Here is a 17623-nt window from a genome sequence, read left to right on the forward strand (position 1 = left end):
TATGGGCCTTGAGACTTTTCCTCCAGCTACTGGAAGTAAGCTCTTTCCTCAGTTTTCTGGATACCAATATTCATCCCTGCTCACTATGCAATTGCTGATAGATGTTTGTTGATGACCAGTCCAGTCATCTCTTTTCAGAGATAGCGATCTCACGATCAAGAGTAGCACAGTACAAAACTACCACAACCCAAAACTTTACTATTGTTTTGGGCGCACGAACTAGACACACAACCTTTTGTTTCACTGACGACCTTTACTAATTCTTACAAATGCTTTGTTTTTCTTTGTTCTCTTTCACAGAGACCCTACTTGTTCAGCCTCTACGCTGGAAAACACAATTCTAGAGAACGAAATTAAAAATCGCACGCTCCGATAACGATAAAGTATAGAAAATGTTTAAAATCACCGCCTTCGCGGAGACAACAAAACCAAATTCCCCCAAGACTTGAGCCGGGTCCGTCCAGAGCCAGTCGAGGGGCGGTCGCAGTCCCGGCCCTCCCGAAGCCAGGTGCAGGTGGAGCTGGCGGCAGAGGCACCAAATCCTGCGTTAGGGCGGAAAATCTGAGCTCGTTCCTGAGTGAACACCCTCCGAAAACGCCCAGGGAAGGCGCAGCACACGCCACCGCCCCAGGCCGTGCTGGCGGGCGGGGGCCGGCGGGGCTCTGCGCTCCCCGGCCGCAGGGCGGGTGCCCTGGACGGCAGCCGGGAGCCAGTTCCTGCCCTCGCGGTGTCGTCTGAGGAGGTGGGTGGATTTTTGGAGGGAAGAAGAAACCGCCAGCCTGGAGGCGGGGGAAGGGGACGGGGACGTGATCCCCACCGGCTCCAGCGGCGGAGGCAGCGGGAGCCGCCAGCGCTGGGAGCGCCGCAGCGGGGGAAGGGGCCGGAGCCCCGCGGGCCGCCGAGTAAGAAGGGCAGGCGGAGGGACGTGGGGCAGCGCTACCGGCCCCGCCCGGTCGGCTGCGGGTGGTGGTCGCTCCTGCCCTTGTCAGGGCGGGGGCCGCGTGTGGCGATGGGACGGAACCGGGGCCTTCCCGGTGATGGGGTTTAACGGGACGGGGCGGAACGGGGGCCGTGCTGGGGCCCGGGGGAGCGATCGTGGTGAGCGGCGCGGGGGAAGCGGCACAGCCCCCGCGCCTTCGGGAGGGCGCTGGCTGGAGCCCCTCGGCACGCCCGCGGCTCCCCCGCTCGCCGAGCCCGGGCCAGTGCCCAGGTAGCTGGGGGAGCTCGGGGAGGAGCCCGAGGGGGCGCAGCTGGCGCGGCGCAATGGCCCCAGCGCCGAGACGCCGTAATTGGCGGCGGGGCCGCAGCAGCCGCCGACTGCCGCTGTCGGGGCGAAGCGGCGTCTGTGCGGGGGGAGGCCCGAGGGAGGGGCGCGGGCGGGGCGTGGGGCGCGGTGGTCTGATCGCGAACGGCTACGGCTACGTCGACGGGGGGAGGGAGCCGCCTGTGAGCGGGGCAGATCCGCGTGAGAGACAAAAGCCCGGCACGGCCTCGCTGCCGCCGGAGGGGTCTTTTGTTGCCGCTTCTTCGTCGGGGCTTGTGCGCTTCCCGCCGCCTGCGCTCAGTCACACCGCTGGATACGGCCAGGACAGCAATCCTGAGCCGGCAGCGGCCTCCTTCCCGGCTCGGAGAGCGAGCGGCCCCTCGGCCCCGACCTCCACCAGTTGATCAAAGTTCGGCCGGGCCGGGGAGCGGCCCCGCCGGCCGGGGCTGCCCGGGCAGCCCTGCCCCGTCCTCACTCCCTCCGGCGGCGTGTAGCGAAGTAGGAGGGAGCGGACACCTCCCGCCTCTCCCCGCCTGCCCTCTCCTCCCCGCGGCTGGGGCTCGCGATAGGAGGAGCCGGAGGAAGAGGAAGATGACGAGCGGGTGCAATTAGCCTAACAAGGGACGGGCGGTGGAGGCGGCGGCTCCTTGCCGAGGACTGACACATCTGCTCTCTCTCCTCCTCCAGCCATGAAGGCAGAAGCCGGGGAGCGCAGCTGAAGCCCAGGGTCGTTCCAGCGCTCTTCCCTATGGCAACCGCGTGAAGGGGCCGAGCCCCCCTCCCCCGGCGGCGGGGCTGGGCTGGCCGAGCCTCGCCTGCTGTGTGCGAGCGGCTCTGGCGTTGACTCCCCCTTTCCTGTCCGTTCCCTTCCCCGATGTGGGCTCCAGAGGATTTGCACCTCCTTTGTAACCGGGAATGAAATAATGGCGACCCGGTGGGCAGCGGGGCCACCCGGCGGAGATGGAGACAACGAGCCCCCCCCGGGCGGCGGCAGCGGCGCCGGCGGCCAGGTAGGAGCGGCGGGGGCGGGCGGGGCGCGGGCCCGGCCGGGCTGCCGCCTCCCGCCGCGGGGAACGGCTTGGCTGGAGCGGGCTTAATGGCCGCCCCCTCTCTCCCTCCCTCTCGCTCTCCCTCCCTCCCGCTCTTCCTGCCCGCCCGCCCCGGAGTTGCTGGGAGTGGTGCGGCTCCCCGGCAGCGGAGGGGAGGCAGCTGCCCGGCCGAGCGCTCTCGGGGCGCTGCTCCGGGGCCGGGCGGCGGTGGCGCCTCCGCTGCCTCACGGGCCGGGCGGCGGCTCCGCTTCCCGCCCCGCGGAGCGGCCGCCGCCCTCGCCCTCGGGACGGCGGTTTACCCGGGGTCAGCCCTTGGGCCCCTCGGTCGGATCGCGGTATGTCGCCCCTACGTCCGACCTGCTCGCCTTGTCCCGACGCCTGTGCCCCGTCCCCGAGGGACGGGAGCGCTTCGCTGGGCGGCACCGGGGGTACGGCTCCGTCCCTGTCGCACAAATCTACTGGGGTGATTTTTGGTAGAAATTAGGGTTCAGCCTCTGCCTCCTTGTACCCAGTACTTGCCAAGCTCCTGCCTGTCCGTAACGGCTTATATTAAACGTATTTCTGTCCGTAGCATTTGTTGCTGCCACGATCGTCTCTGTCTGTTTCGTTCAAAAACTTCATAGTATGCCCTGTGGTGGCACCATTGCATGTTTTGACTCGCAAGACAAAGTTTTTAACGCAGAACCATGTCTGATACTTCTTTCTGTGCTCCCTATTAATAGTGTAAGTGTCTATGAAACAACTACAACTTCAGATCCAACAAAATACATGTAAGAGTTTCAGCAGGTTTGTTTTAAGATCTGTCTTAAACTTTATTTACAGACAAACGTGCTTTTGTATTTCTCAGGGTTAGGACATGTTGTGCTAAAGTCAGAAAGCGGATTTAAATCTGCATAGGGCTGTGAAATATACACCCCTTTTGTTTGCTGAAATTGAAACACGTTAGAGTGATTTTTAAACCTACAAAACTTAAATTTTAAAGTATGGGTGATTTTTGGGTTGGTTGTGGGGTTTTTTTGTTTGTTTTGTGTGTTCTGGTTTTTTTGTTTTTTCCCTTTGGACACTGACTTTTAGTTTATTGCTGTCCTCAATTCACCCTTTTGCCTTGGTTTAAAAGTGGCACATATGGTATTGTAAGATTTTCCTTTCTACTGTCACCTCATTTAAGAGATTCACACAGTCTCTTAAAGCAGGTGAGGTGAGGACAGAACTGGAGTCCTAAGTAAGGACACAGAAAATGTTAAGACTTTGTGATAAAATGTGGTTGAAAACGTGCTATGTTTGAAGAACCTGTCCTTCAATACTGTTCAAATAGTGTGGGAAGAGGGGGGACACCACATGTCTAAGGGTAAAAATTAAAATCTGCTCTTGAATTCTGTTGTATTGAAACTGCTGGTCTTTGGCACTGGCCCTTGTCGTAATCCACCTCTCCCTGCCGTAGTAAGCCCCAACAAGGCCTGTGGCACTTTTGGAGCTCATCATGTTAAAGCTGTCTAATTGGGGACTGCTACTAGATGTGGAATTCCAAAATGGACTCCTCTGCCTGCTGTTTTACCTGGTACTCACCCATACATGTTGCAGTTAAAATGTAACTGCTAGAAAACATACACTTAGGCTGGTGATTGCCTTAATCACAGCAGGCCTGATGTAATCTTTCCTTGAACTTAGACAGTCCTCCTGAATGTCTGATCAAGGTTGTGTTGCTTTCTCGGTTACCTTAATATTGCTGCATGTCTTAAAGTTCACTTTATTTTCTTACAATTTTTTTTCATAGATTCATGTAAAATGCCAAGAGAGAGGGAGGATTTGTGATTTGGCATCTGCTGTCTCAGTTCAGTAGATGAAATAGTTACTGTGTGCAGTGCTTGATGTGCTGTATGTGAACAAATCCCTTTAACTGAAGTCTTACTTGTTTGTACTGGACAGTAAGAATGGCTTTTCTGTTTAAAAAATCAGAAAACACCTTTAATGAAAGACAATTACTATAAAAAGGGAATTTTAAGTTCTCAAAAAAATTGCTGCAGTTGCAGGGTTTGACATGCAAGATATTAGCAACTTTGGGAAATGATTTATGGTTTTGGGACACTGTATCCCATATGGTGTTTGCATGGTAATGCAGTAATTAACTCATTTCGTTTTTAGCTGTAGACCTGTACATGTGGCAGGTTGTCACGAGGAAGACTCCCACCGTAGCACTTGTTCATCACAGTCAGGGGAATCGCAGCAAATTAAGATTGTCAACCAGTTTAAGGTTTTGGAAATACACAACTGTAATCATCAAGGTTTCAGCAAGAACTGAAAAACTTGTCCTCTGGCTTCAAGATCAGTGGTCAGACAAAGAAAGGGCATGTCTGACTGAGAAGTGGTGCTTCTGTGTATCTTTGTGTACAGAGGTGGGAGAATAGAGGACATGCGATTTGAGTCTTCTAGGTACTGCATGCGTTGGTTGATGATTGTGTTTTGTTTTGGACGCCTGTCTAATCTGATATTAAGTTCCTTTTGGTCATGCCTTGCCGTGGTTTCTGGTTTTATTTTCACTTCACTTTTTTTTTGTTTTCCCTTTGACATTGTACCTGGTGGTCTTTCTCACTTCAGAGCCCCTTCGCTGAAACGATTGTTGAGAACAAAGATTGCGCGTTCAGGCTTGCAGGCTCCCGTCTGAACATGGAGCGCTTGCTCAAAGGGACAGGTCACGTATTCTGGGCTCTGGGGAGAGCTGGCAGAGAGGGCCAGGGACTCTCAGGGCTGTTTGCCATTCTGTTTGAAATCTGACACACGTTTACAAATGGAAGAATTGCTGAGCTTATGTTCATAAGGACAGATAAGCTAGAGCGTGTTCTTTCTGGCTTTTAGATTAATAGGCATATGCTATCTCTGTTTCGTCAGGTTGTAGCGGTGTTTTGCTGGAGTGTTTAAGCCCTGCTGAGGTACAGGCAGTACTGCTTCAGTCACAACATCCCATCTACAGGCCTGTCTGGATTTGAGGCTGGAACTGGCTTCTCTCTTTGTGTCAGTTTAATTTCCCGTCCTTTGCCTAGAAAGGCACAACAAAAACTGCCCTTTTTTTTTTTTTCTTTTCTATTCCCACTGTTTTGCATTTAAAGAATTGCCAGGTCTGTTTTTGGTATAATTTACTGTTCTGAATGTTAAATGCAGGATGAAAAAAATAGTAACCACAGCATGTTTAGCTTTAAAAGTCAGATTTTAATTCTTAGTAATACTATTTCCTCAATTTATGAATATTAAAAATACTTTATCAAATAATTTCATTAAGACTGTTTGATATTTTTCTCTTGGAATTCATTAGAGCACACATACATTTATATATTTATTGCAAATTTCTAATACTTTATTGCAAATTTGCAGTAAGAGTGTGAGATTTTGGGTTTGTGGGATTTTTTTTGTTGTTTTGCTTAACAGCTGAGTTGTTAGGAACAGTGACTTGCCTTTGGAGATTCCCAAGAGCTTCTGCATTTGGCAATAGTTAGGAATACATTTCCAAAGACTTCTGTAAAAGAAAAGTCAGAGGTTATTTAGTACTTGCTTTGTAATCACAACTGTTCAATTTCAGAGAAGGGAAAGAAAATCCCACAACATTGTCACTCCTACACCTTATCAGAGAGAGCACAACTGCGTAAGCTCAAGAGAAGCATGTGCTGGGTCAGGAACTGGAGAAGGGCAACGATGACGCTATAAATAGAAAATCATTTGCGTTCTTGCTAACAATAATTAATAGATCGTTTACTATTTTAACGACCTGGCTGGGATGACATTGCTAAACTTCGGGTGGTGACTCCCAGGTGTTACAACTCTCTAGGGGCAGAAGGAGTGAAGCTGTATTTTGATCCTGCGTTTCAGTCTCCTGTGAACATGTAAACTGTTCTGAAACTCTGTGTTGTTGGTATTGGTGCTTTTGCTATGCCTGATACTTAGGTGCTGGAAGGTTTAATCGTAATGTTGAATTATCAGAATTAGAGAAATGCACTTGTAAGATTTTTATATGTCAAGTAGTACACAATAAAGGTTGTTAGGAGTGTACATTACTTAGGGGGAAAGAGAATTCTGCACAAACCTTCTGTTAAGGGAGAATAAATTCAATATAAATACCAGTCTTACCAGGAGCTGTGATTGCAGCTATTCAAAAGGCTGGAGTCAAATCCTGTTTAATCATGCAAGCATAATGCTGACTTCTGCTCTCATTTATGTCACAGTAAGCATAAGATAATTTGACAAAACATGGATCTCTTCCATGAGGAAATGTTACATATTTGATAAGTGACAATATAAAGCAGAAAATAGTTCCTTCAAGAAAAGGAAGGTATCTGCCTTCAAATGTAACTGTGTTAGATGTTTTTTTCAAAGTGACTTTTTGCTTCCCAATAATACAGCTTTGTTGATCATACCACTTTGATAATTGTCTGAAAAAAGTATTTTTGCAAGACAAATGGAATGGATTGAAGAGTATCTTGAACTGTGTCCATATAAAATAATTACATATATTTAATGCAGTATGCACATTATAAGAATGAACTTTTTTTCTTTAGCGGGTTTGACAAGCATCAAATGACTGAGTTGACTTTTTTCTCTGTATAAGCTATTTTTAATGATTTCTGGTTTTAAAATGTGAAAATAACGTCTGCTACTTCAGATGTGTTATTTCATGTCCTTCATATTTACTTACATGAAAAAATAATGGAGAGAACAGTTGGGGAATAGGAGGTATTTAGTCTTGTGCACTGTATGCATTTGTGATCTTGGCCCTCTTGTACCTTTGAAAACATCTTACTGGAAGTAATCATAGCTCAGCTGAACAGTATGTGCTCTGAAAAGAGTGAAATAAAAGGTGGCCTTTTCTTTTTCTTTTTTTTTTTTAATTTTGTGAATACGTACACGTATTGCTTTGTAGATGGTGATTGGAATATAAACATGTGCAACTGTCAGCCTTACTAAAAGAAAAACTTTCTGTATCTCTTTCTAGGGAGCAGTGTTAATCTAAGCTATTAGGAATATATACTGGTGCTTTGGAGCTGGTGTTTTTTGTTTTTTCGCTGATAACCACTGGAAGAAAAATTGAGGTTTTCTAGGATTCAGAGGTTGTAAGTTATTCTTCCTTGCAGTTGTTTTTGTATTAAATTGCATAGGATAGGAAGCAGATATAAAAAATTGGGAAATGATGTTAATTGAAAACAAGATTTATTTCCTGTGGCTAACAGGGGTAATTGTTTTTAAAAAGTGTGGATTAGCCTTGGTTATAAATGGTGAGGCTTCTAAACTGGCATTGAAACCATCTGAATTGACAGCACCCCAGAAGTCAGTCTCATGGGCTGTTAGATATAATTCCCTGATTGTGGAAGATGTCAGAGTCTATGTTCTCTTCAAAACCTTAGGGCCTTGCTGTAGAGGAAATGTTTGTCTGCCTACCACAATAGATAATATATTAAAAATAATGTTATGCTAAGCATAGTTCAGAGGCACTGGATGAGAGTTATGCTGTCTGGTCAGATCAATGGATGAATGAGGGTAAGCATGTCACACTTTGCTTGTCTATAATACAAAATGTAGATAATGGCAAGTCTCCTTCCACATCCTTCTTATGTCTTGTAATTTTTAATATTTCTGCAAAGACACTTCTGTGGTATTTTTTGCCCATCTCCCAGCACTAGGCACATGCAGTAGAAGTATGATGGGTAGGAGCAGCGACATCAAACAGGCTTTGACTGTGTTCATATCAGAGGCTTGACCCATCCTTCAGGAAGGATATTGAGGTGCTGGAGCAGGTCCAGAGAAGAGCAACAAGGCTGATGAAGGGACTCAAGCACAAGTCCTATGAGGAGAGGCTGAGGGAGCTGGGGTTGTTCAGCCTGGAGAAGGGGAGGCTCAGGGGAGACCTCATCACCCTCTACAACTCCCTGAAAGGAGGTTGTAGCCAGGTGGGGGTTGGTCTCTTCTCCCAGGCAACTACTGATAAGACAGGAGGGCATGGTCTTAAGCTGTGCCAGGGGAGGTTTAGGTTAGATATTAGGAAGAAATTCTTTACAGAGAGGGAAATCAGGCATTGGAATGGGCTGCCCAGGGAAGTGGTAGATTCTCCATCCCTGGAGGTTTTTAAGATGAGACTGGATGTGGCACTTAGTGCCATGGTCTAGTAACCATGGCAGTGTTGGATCTAGGGTTGGACTTGATGATCTCAGAGGTCCCTTCCAACCCAGCTGATTCTATGATTCTGTGATCTTGTAAACCTGAAACTGCCTAATCTTAGTGTTGCAAGGTGGGATAAGCTGTTTTATGTATGCAGTTCTTGAATGCATAAAACTTATTTGATGGGATGGCTTCCTCTGTGGCATTTTTCCTTTTTGCTGTTATTTTTTTAAACCAAGGTGAAATGCATTTTTCATTTACTCTACTTAGATGGGAACTCTGGCTACTCCCTAAGTTGTTGTTTATCTTGGTAATGGTGAAACAATTTTCTGAATTTACTGTTTTATCGTTGCTGTTGAATTTGCAGAGAACTCTTCTGGGGAGGTGATACTAGAGTTTAGAGAGTGGATCACGTGGTAGTAGGATCATAAAACTTAGGCACAGCTATATCTCTGGATCTCTGCTTTGGGGGGGCTAGAACTAGTGCAGTTTTCTGAGTTGGTGTACCCTGTTGTTCTGTATGCCAGTGAATTGTGTTCAGCAGACAGTGTTGCTGCTTTATATTTTCTGTTCTTGATTTTTACATTGAAAACTTATAGTTCAGAAGTGTTTGAGTGAAGCATTGAAAGCTGTTGCTGCAGCTCTCTGAACAGTATGATGTTTAAGAGAGCCTGATACAAATCATGTTAGTAAATATTTGGTGTTGGGCATAAGAGATTCTGTGTGGGCATTCTGGAAAAATACAAACAGGTGTTTAGATTTTGACTCTGGCTTGCAACCATGCGTGTACATCTTTGGGAGTGTAGGTAGTAGGCTTATTTTTGTTCTAAATTTCTTTATTTCCATTTGCCAGCAGCTGCTGCTTTGGTGAGAGTGAATGAGGAGCCTCCTTAGAGGACATGGCTAATTACAGATCCACTGTTGGTGGAGGGGGACACTGAGATAGACATTTTCTTTTATGTGTGTGTCATTTGCATAATGTGTTAGGACACACAGTATGGACTGCATTAAGCACTAGCAAATATGCTGTAGGGAATAATCTTGCACTGGCATCACTGAGCTGGCTGGATAACACGATCTTCCTTATTTTTAATGTTGAGGTTTATGTTTGTTTGAAGGACCAGGGATGAGAAATCAAATAGAAAACTTTAAACTGTATTGAGGAGATTCTAAATGCTTCTGACTCAACCAACAGTTGCAGTTGGTACAAATAGGTTGAAAAGAGAAACCTGAACCTGTTTCCTTTTATATTTTTTTTTTTTTACCTAATAGAAATGATGGTGTGCCCTCCTACTTGTATCTATGTATATCTTGTTGCAGACTTTACTGAAACTTTCTTACAAACCACCCACCCTTTAAAACTGTATTTTATTCTCTTCTAGTTTAGTTTTTCATCTAAAATATTTGGGAGTTTTTTTGTGATACAAAGTTTGAGACAATACAAGAATGAACAATCCTGTAATTAAAAAATGGTAAAAAAATCAAAGCTTCTTAAATCACCTTAAACCTTAGTGTTGAATATACCTGCGTACTTTTTTTTTATTTTAAGTGCGAGGGCAGAAAAGACTAAATTAAAATACTTTCTTGTGATGCAGTTTAACACTTTGAGATGGGTAGGTGTCTTGGGTACTACTTGTTCTGTCCATGGAATGAGCTAAAAGAGAACCTTTAAATTCTCAGAAATCCCTTTAGTATCACTTGCTTTGTGGCAGACAGACAGAGTCTGCCCAGTGATATGTTCATGGCATTGAAGTGAACTTCTCAATTTTGAGAACTAAAACTGAGCTCAATCTACAGCTTAGGTTGTGGTTTTACATTGGAAAACTGCACATGGAGAGATGTTGCTCAAGAACTGGTTTATGGAGCTAAAGTAGTGAATTTCAAAACCGTAATTCAATTCCAGTTATTTTTGAGGAAAACATGACACTTTAATTTGTTCAAGGTCTGTCCTGTTGTAGTAAGATTTGGAAGTGGCTAATTTCCTAAGAAACTTGACAGATATTTAAATACAATTCTTTAATTAAAACCTATTATAGTTCAGACAAGGTTAAGCTCATATGTCCTCAGTTTTATAATATCTAAGTGAGCTAGAGTTCAGTCAGCAGTTGCAGGAGTATGAAAAGCTGTCAAAATTTCCTTGTGATGCAAGAATTGAGAACTGAAATATTTTGTTGTTGTTTTGGCCAGCAAAAGAAGCAGCAGGTCTAGTATGTGCTCCTCAAGCAGGTGACTCTTAACTACCTATATGTTCTGACCTGTTTTTGGTAAGATAAGGATCTGGTTAGGGTTATCTCTGAGAAGAATGCCGCAGTTTTCATGTAACAAGCTGTCCCATTGCAGTTCATGCTTTGTTATTGTTGCTGTGCTTTTCTTCTCAGGTCTCTAATTTTGATGCAACTTTAATAGGGAGCCCGTGACTCCAGTGAAAAGTATTCCCATGTGTAGCCACAAACATTTCTTATTCATCAATGGCTGTAAAATCTGACTTGTTCCTTCTTGCATGCATTTTAAAATTTTATTATCCTCAATCACCATGGTAAAAGGTGAGTAAGTAAACTTTGCCCAGAGTAATCAATTTTCATGGCAATTTTACAGGTCTTCTGCTCCATTCTCTGTACGTGAACTATTTTTGTATGGGTCTGTATAAATACAGTCTTGCACTTTCTGTATGCTTTAGTTATTTTTAAAAAAAAACATGTTGGAGAAGTTGTTTTGGAGCTGCTGGTGAGGTGGGATTTAAACATGATCTCCTTTCTTAAAGTGGAGAACTTGTGTACTGCTTTGGGGGTATTAAAGTTTCCCATCTTGTCAAATTAACAATAATATGAAAATTGGAAGAGTGAAACAAGTTAACATGAATAATCTTCAGTGTTTCTTGCAATCTGTGCATCTGAATCAGATGCTGGAGTAATTTGGTAGCTGTAAGTAGTTTGGCAAGCTGTTATTGTGATCCTGATGTCACGGGTGTCTTACAAGCTCATTACTTGCATCTCTTTTGTTAGCATTTTAATTAAAAAAAGGGAAGTAGTATTCCTTTGTCTTAAAAATACTGCACACCTGACCAAAATGGGCCTTGTGGCTGAGTCTGTGCAACAAAGATTTTTTTCTAGATGAAAGTGTTACGAAACATGGTCTTGTAGAATGGATGCTGGCCAATACCTGTAGCATTTCATAGCCCGTGCCCTTTAGGTGTTGTTTTTTCATGAGTTCTTTATATGTGGTTGTAAGTAATTTTCTCTCTATTTGCACTGTGACTGAGGCTACGATCCAACTGTATATCTGAACAGGTCTGATAGCTTTCTCCTGTTTTCGTGAGTTAAATGGCAAAGGAGAGCTAAAGTGCTTATTTTTTTAATCTGTCTTTGTAGAGAACTTCTACTTGCTGATGCAGTTATTCAGATAAATAAAGATGAATTGTCTGTGAAGAAATGTTGAAGGACCTTTTGATCTTCAGCACTAGTTGATATAAAATGAAAACTGAAGTGTGCATAAATGTCAAGTAATATGTCACATATAAAATAGTGGGAGCTAATGATTAACTAAGAGCTCATGGGTAAAGCCTTAAGAGTTGTGGTAGGTAACTCCAAGGATTAAACAGTAGCTTAATGCTTGGTCAAAAATACAAAATTTTATCCATTTCCTAATGATTTTGAAGAGTTAATATTCTCTGTCATGCCTCAGTGCACTTGGAGCTGGTGTGTCTAAGTCCCATCTCCCTTCATTTTTCCCCATCTTGGAAACAATATAGTGAAGTCAGAAAAGTCACAGAGAAACGGCAACTATGATAATTGGATTTATGGAGTTGGTACTGTATCAAAACAAAAAAAGGAAGCTAGGATTTGGCAGTTTGGGAGGAGACAGAGGTGATGTTGAGATGCTTTCTCCGACTCTCTTGAATTTCTATGGATCAGCTTTCTACTATCTACACCAAGAACTTGAGGGTGTCAAATGAGCATGGGTGGAGTGAGAACAAGCAAAAAGAGATGGTCCTTTGCATAAAAGTTAGTTAAGCTTATTGCTCTGCACCATAATATTTTGGGAGCTGAAAGTGTGTATGCAACCTAGATGCATTTTTGAAAGAGCAATACTTTTAGAGTTATTCAGTACCCTTGTAGTGGAATGGATTATGGATTTGTGAATAATTGAAGCTGGGAGGATAGTGTAGTGATGCTTACTTCTGTGTTCTTTCCTAATTATTGGCAGCTATCTGGATTTGGTCACTGTAGGAGAAGGGCTAGGTGAACCTTTTGATCTGACCTACAGGTGTTCCTATATGTTGCAATGCTGATTCCATGATAGCTCATCAGGATTCCTTCTGCTTTCATGAGGTTCTGTACTAACCCTGATGAAACAAGGCAGCTGTTGGTGATCAGCAACAGGAAATGGAGTTTTTCAAATATTCAGGACTGGGACCTGTTTTTGCTTCTTGAAGATATCAAACTTGTCTTTGATTTTGCTCGTTTTTGTTAAAGTTGCTGGTAATTCTTGTTGCATTTTGTAGGTCTAATGTTCTCCAGTTTTAATAAGCTGAAATGAAATGCACAGTTACCTGCTTTTGTGTCCCCTCTATCTCATCCTCCATCCCCCCTCCCATTTGAAGGAGAGGGCAAGGTGATAGGGCTTATACACAGAACTTATATATGCTGTCATATTTCTTATTTCTTTTCCACTTGTTTTCTTGTTTTCTTTTCCACAGGCAAGTGGGTTTTGTTGTCTGTTGAATTGTTTTCTGCATTACTTTTTAAGTGGACTGCATTACATTGCAAGACTTCATTTCTCAATTCCAAGTCTTACAAATACTGCGGCAGCAAAACCAGTAAATCCCTTAGAGCCAGTGGAAAACTCCTTTTTTTTCTTCTGTGGTGAATGATACTACTGGGTCTTCTGTTCACTGGAGTGAAAGAGGAGTAACTATTCTGCAGTTCTGTGGTAGCAGCTTATGGAATGGAAACAGCACTTTCAGGGGCTGCATAGCAAGCTTCAAAGGCATGGGACTGAGTGATGTACAGATCAGGGAAAGAACGGCAGGGAGGAGCTCCTCCTGGCAAAATGGAACTTCTTCTCTTCACCAAAAACTTCTCCTCTTCACCTGAAAATCAGTTATCAAGAAGGTAAAAAAACCCCAAAAACCTCCTACCTAAACAACTGTGAAATGAGATGGCCATGAAATAGTTTTGTTGAGTTGGGTTTTTTTTCTTTTGTGGGTAGGCAGACCAGCAACCTCCACCCCCAAAACCTATTTTTAAAGCTAGATCTAAAATGTTACAAGACGACTGTGGCTAAGATGGTTTCTGCTCTTGTAATCAGTGATTCATGACTGAGAAATTAAATTTTTTAATGTGAGTGAGTAGAGACAGTGGTAATATTAGACAGTTACTCAGCAAGGCGTGTTCAGGGTAAACAGTTCTCACTGGTAAGTTTGTCTGCAGAGAATAATTTTTTCCTTGTTTCATTTAAACCAGGGAGTTGTATAAACTTACGGAAAAAATCCTGTGTTCAGTTTAGAATTCAGTGCTGCCTGTTATTCACACTGTCCGGTGTGAGTTTATTTGGGAAGAAGATTGTCCCACTGCAATTCCCTCAGCATGTTAACCTTTATCCATTTCATGGCCAGTGTTCAGTGGCTTAAATTGTGGATGATGCAACATCAGTCAGTGATGTAATGGTTGTCTGTAAGCTTCCTTGCAGTTCACAGTGGGAATCTAAAGTTTGGAAACAGAATTTTATCTGTGTTAGGTTCTGTGTCTGCTATGAGGGAGGTGAAGCAGAAATACCGCAATCATCTTATTTTGGATAGTACCAGAAGAGTGAATCATGATGTTTTAGTGTGGGGGCTTTTTTGTTTGTGGTTTCAGGTTTTTTGGGTGGTGTGTTGCTGTGGGTGGTGGTGGTTTCTTTATTTAAAAATTGTTGGGTTTTTTTAGATTCAAACCATTAATGCCACCAGATGAGCTGAGGGGAAGACATTATATGCGAGATTAGGAACAGGGTTTTGGGAGTGACTTGACCTTAAGTTCAGTTAATACAGTGTCACTTCCCCTACTTAGATAATCTGGTCTGGCTGATTTCTCTTTGCTGCTTAGGACCCAAGATACCATGAGCTTTCATTCCTTGGAAAGCACCTGTAGTCTTCCCATGTCTTGTTAAGTGAGAAAGTAGGGATTAGAAGCATATGCCCTCAGCTGAGCATTACTAGCCTTTTGAACCCATGAGGAGCAGTGGTCGTTCTTCCTCTGTATTCTTTATCACGTGGTGCAATTGTTTTTTGTGGAACTTAGTTTCTTTCTTGCAAAGACACTTCTCATTTGGGAAAGAAATAAAACTAGTTGCATTTTAGAATGATTCACTACAGAAGGATCTTTCAATTAATTCTTAGCCCTTAATAATCCCTTTCTGGAGTAGTTGCACTTTATTTCACAAGTCTGTTTTTCTCTGTTACCTTATTTTGGCTGTTAAATGACTGTTATAATGTGGTAGTAGAGGCTTTACTTTTCCATTATGCTATTTAGTATTATGAGTTCCAGCCAATTCCTAGAAGTTCCATTGTATTTATGGCTTAAAATGATTGGAGTCTAGGCTATTTTTTATTCTTAAGTGCAGATGTAGGTTACATGATTTCAGAAATAACAAATATATGTGTAGGAAGATATTTTGTGATGGCTTATGTTAACAAAGCTTTTTTAATAATTGGAAAAAAAGTATTCAGTCTAATTAAAAATACTAAAATAGGGGGGAAAATACATTATTCATACTTCATGAAATAGCCTTTCAGATGAAGATTCTCCTGGACTCCAGCAGGCTTTGGATCAGAGGTTCTAATAAATGAACCTTTGAAAAAAGGCTTTAATTCTTGTGAAAACCAGTCATGCCTGTTCTATTACAGTTCTTTAATGCTGACTGCTTTTTGTATTATGTGCTAGAATATAAGTAAATAACTTGCATTGTATATACTTGCTGCAAACCTTCTTTTGGAGGAATCAGTGTCAAGTTTAAGCAAAAATACCCCAAGCAACTAACATTTTCTTCAATTCTTAGAGTAAAAAGCCTACTACAGTCCTTTTTCTTTTTGTAATGCAAAACTAGATTTACTATTGAAAACCTGACATGCTGTCATATGATTCTGTGATATGAAGTCACAACATGAAAATAGGAAGAATGTTGTAAAAAACCCAGTAATTTGAACTTAAACACACAGTGGAGGTTGATATGTTTGTTTTGGGGACAAAAATTTGATATTTTTAACAACTCTTTTATTCTTATCCAAATTTAGTGGGGGGAAAAAGCTTGTCTCTTTAAAGGAAATCTGTGAAGAATGAGTCCTGTGTTTTTGAATTTCTGCAACTTGAAAGAGTTGTAGACACATCTCTGAAACCAGGCAAATAAGACTCTTTGCTGTAAACATAGTACAAATTGTGAATTTAAAAAAATGTGAATTTAAAAAAAATGTAAATTTAATCTAAAAAAGAAAAGGAAAGCTAAAAGAAAATCATGAGCATCTTTCCATAATGAGTCATGGACTGAAGTATAATTATACTTCATTCAGTGTATCCTTCCAGCATTAACAAAGTCTGACTGTTTTAAGAGAATTCTTTTCCTGTTTCGTTGGTTTTTGTGGCTTTTTTTTTCTTTGCAACTTTGCTTATAGAAGCCTCTCATGTGTGAAGGGTGCAGGTATCTTACCTAGAAAATAACAGACTAGATGGTTAAATGTACTCTCTAAACACTCAGCTGGGAAAGTAGTAAGAACATACCAATGTTTCTTAAAAAAACCTGCTTTTAAGTTTTTTTCTTAATTGTAATTGAATTTTATCTGTTGTTCTGCTCTGTGATCCTTTTACAGGAATTTGTAGTCAACTGTGAGTATTTGAAGTATTTTTTCTCCTGTTAGACTTCAAATAATGAGGTAGATTAATGTGAAAATGTACCTTGTTAAAGAACATAGTTATAAATTTGGTAAGTAGATTTTTGTGTAGCCTGAACTTGGAAGTAAGAGGTAGTCAGACTTGCTTGCAATGGCAAAGTACAGGGATCAGCTGATAATGTCATAATTAGATGTGGTACAAAGAAAAGGCTTTTCTGTAGTTTCCACAGGATTTTACCTGGAGCCTGGAAACCACTGCTGTACCTGGTGCAATCACTCTTTGGTATTAAATCTTTCTATGACTCAAGAGTTTCTGGCTCTCTGAGATCTGTATCAGGGTGAATTTGTTCTTCTGATTCCTGCTTCCTTCCATATACCCATGTGATTATATACTGTAATTGTAGATGCTGTAAGTAAGTGGTTGCTGAAGCCAGAAGTTTGAGAAAATTGACATTTGTGTGAATAACATCGTTTCAGTAAAATTAAATGAGAATAGCAGAGAAGTGGATACTTCTTTACACTTCACATTCTCATGTGCATGTTAGCAGAGGGTACTGCCAGAGTATATTGGACATGAATCATTGAGGTTGGAAGGCACTTCTGAAGATCATGTAGTTCAGTAAACTGGAGCAGGTGACCCAGGATGGCGTCCAGGCTGGTTTTGACTACAATGATGGAGACTCAACAGCTTCTTTGGCAACCTGTTTCAGTGTTATGATTGTGCTTATAGTAAAAGTTGGGGGTTTTTTAGTGTTTGAGTGGGTTTTCCTTTATTTCAGTTTGTGTGCAGTGCCTCCTGTAGTTTCATATTTGGCCTCCAGCTGGACTTCGTGCTGTTGTTCATAAGCCTTTCAGCCTGGCAATTCAGCCACTTTCCAGTTGAGTTCACTGTCCATTTATTTAGCCTGTACTTCATCACTTTGTCTGTAGGAACATTATGGGTGACAGTGTCAAAAACCCTTCTGATATCAGGATAAAAAAGACCTGCTGCTCTTCTCTCATCCACCAAGCCAGTCAACTCCTTACAAATGACCATCAGGTTGATTAAGCATGTTTTCATCTTGATAAATCCACCTTCTTGTCCTTTGTGTGTTTGGAAACCTTTCTTGTTGCCCTTCATGTCCCATACGTGATTGAAATCCAGGTGGGCTTTGGCTTTTCTAAACCCTATCACCACATGCTCAGACAGGGTCTCTGTTTCTCCTGGGTCACCTGGATCATGCTTGTGATCTTGTATGCTTCCTTTTTACATATGAGTTCAGTCAGAAGCCTCATGTTCATCCATACAGACCTCCTGCCACCTTTGCTTGA

General features: G+C 42.9%; 1 protein-coding gene across 4 annotated transcripts in view; it reads left to right on the forward strand.

The window, feature by feature from the left end:
- Positions 1-502: 502 nt before the first annotated feature.
- Positions 503-17623, forward strand: part of ARHGAP21 (Rho GTPase activating protein 21) — a 110337-nt gene continuing 93216 nt past the window's right edge. Inside the window, exons 1-2 of one of the 4 annotated variants that reach the window (XM_027658734.1) lie at positions 503-742; positions 1952-2274. In XM_027658734.1, coding sequence (XP_027514535.1) covers positions 2188-2274 — 87 coding nt within the window. In that variant the 5' untranslated portion in view covers positions 503-742; positions 1952-2187. Of the gene's footprint in view, positions 743-1821; positions 2275-17623 lie in introns of those variants that run through there. The other 3 variants (XM_027658738.1, XM_027658737.1, XM_027658735.1) reach the window with 3 other exon arrangements.

Source organism: Corapipo altera, unplaced genomic scaffold, assembly GCF_003945725.1.
Source record: "Corapipo altera isolate COAL_440 unplaced genomic scaffold, ASM394572v1 63, whole genome shotgun sequence".
In the NCBI taxonomy this organism is placed as follows: Eukaryota; Metazoa; Chordata; class Aves; order Passeriformes; family Pipridae; genus Corapipo; species Corapipo altera.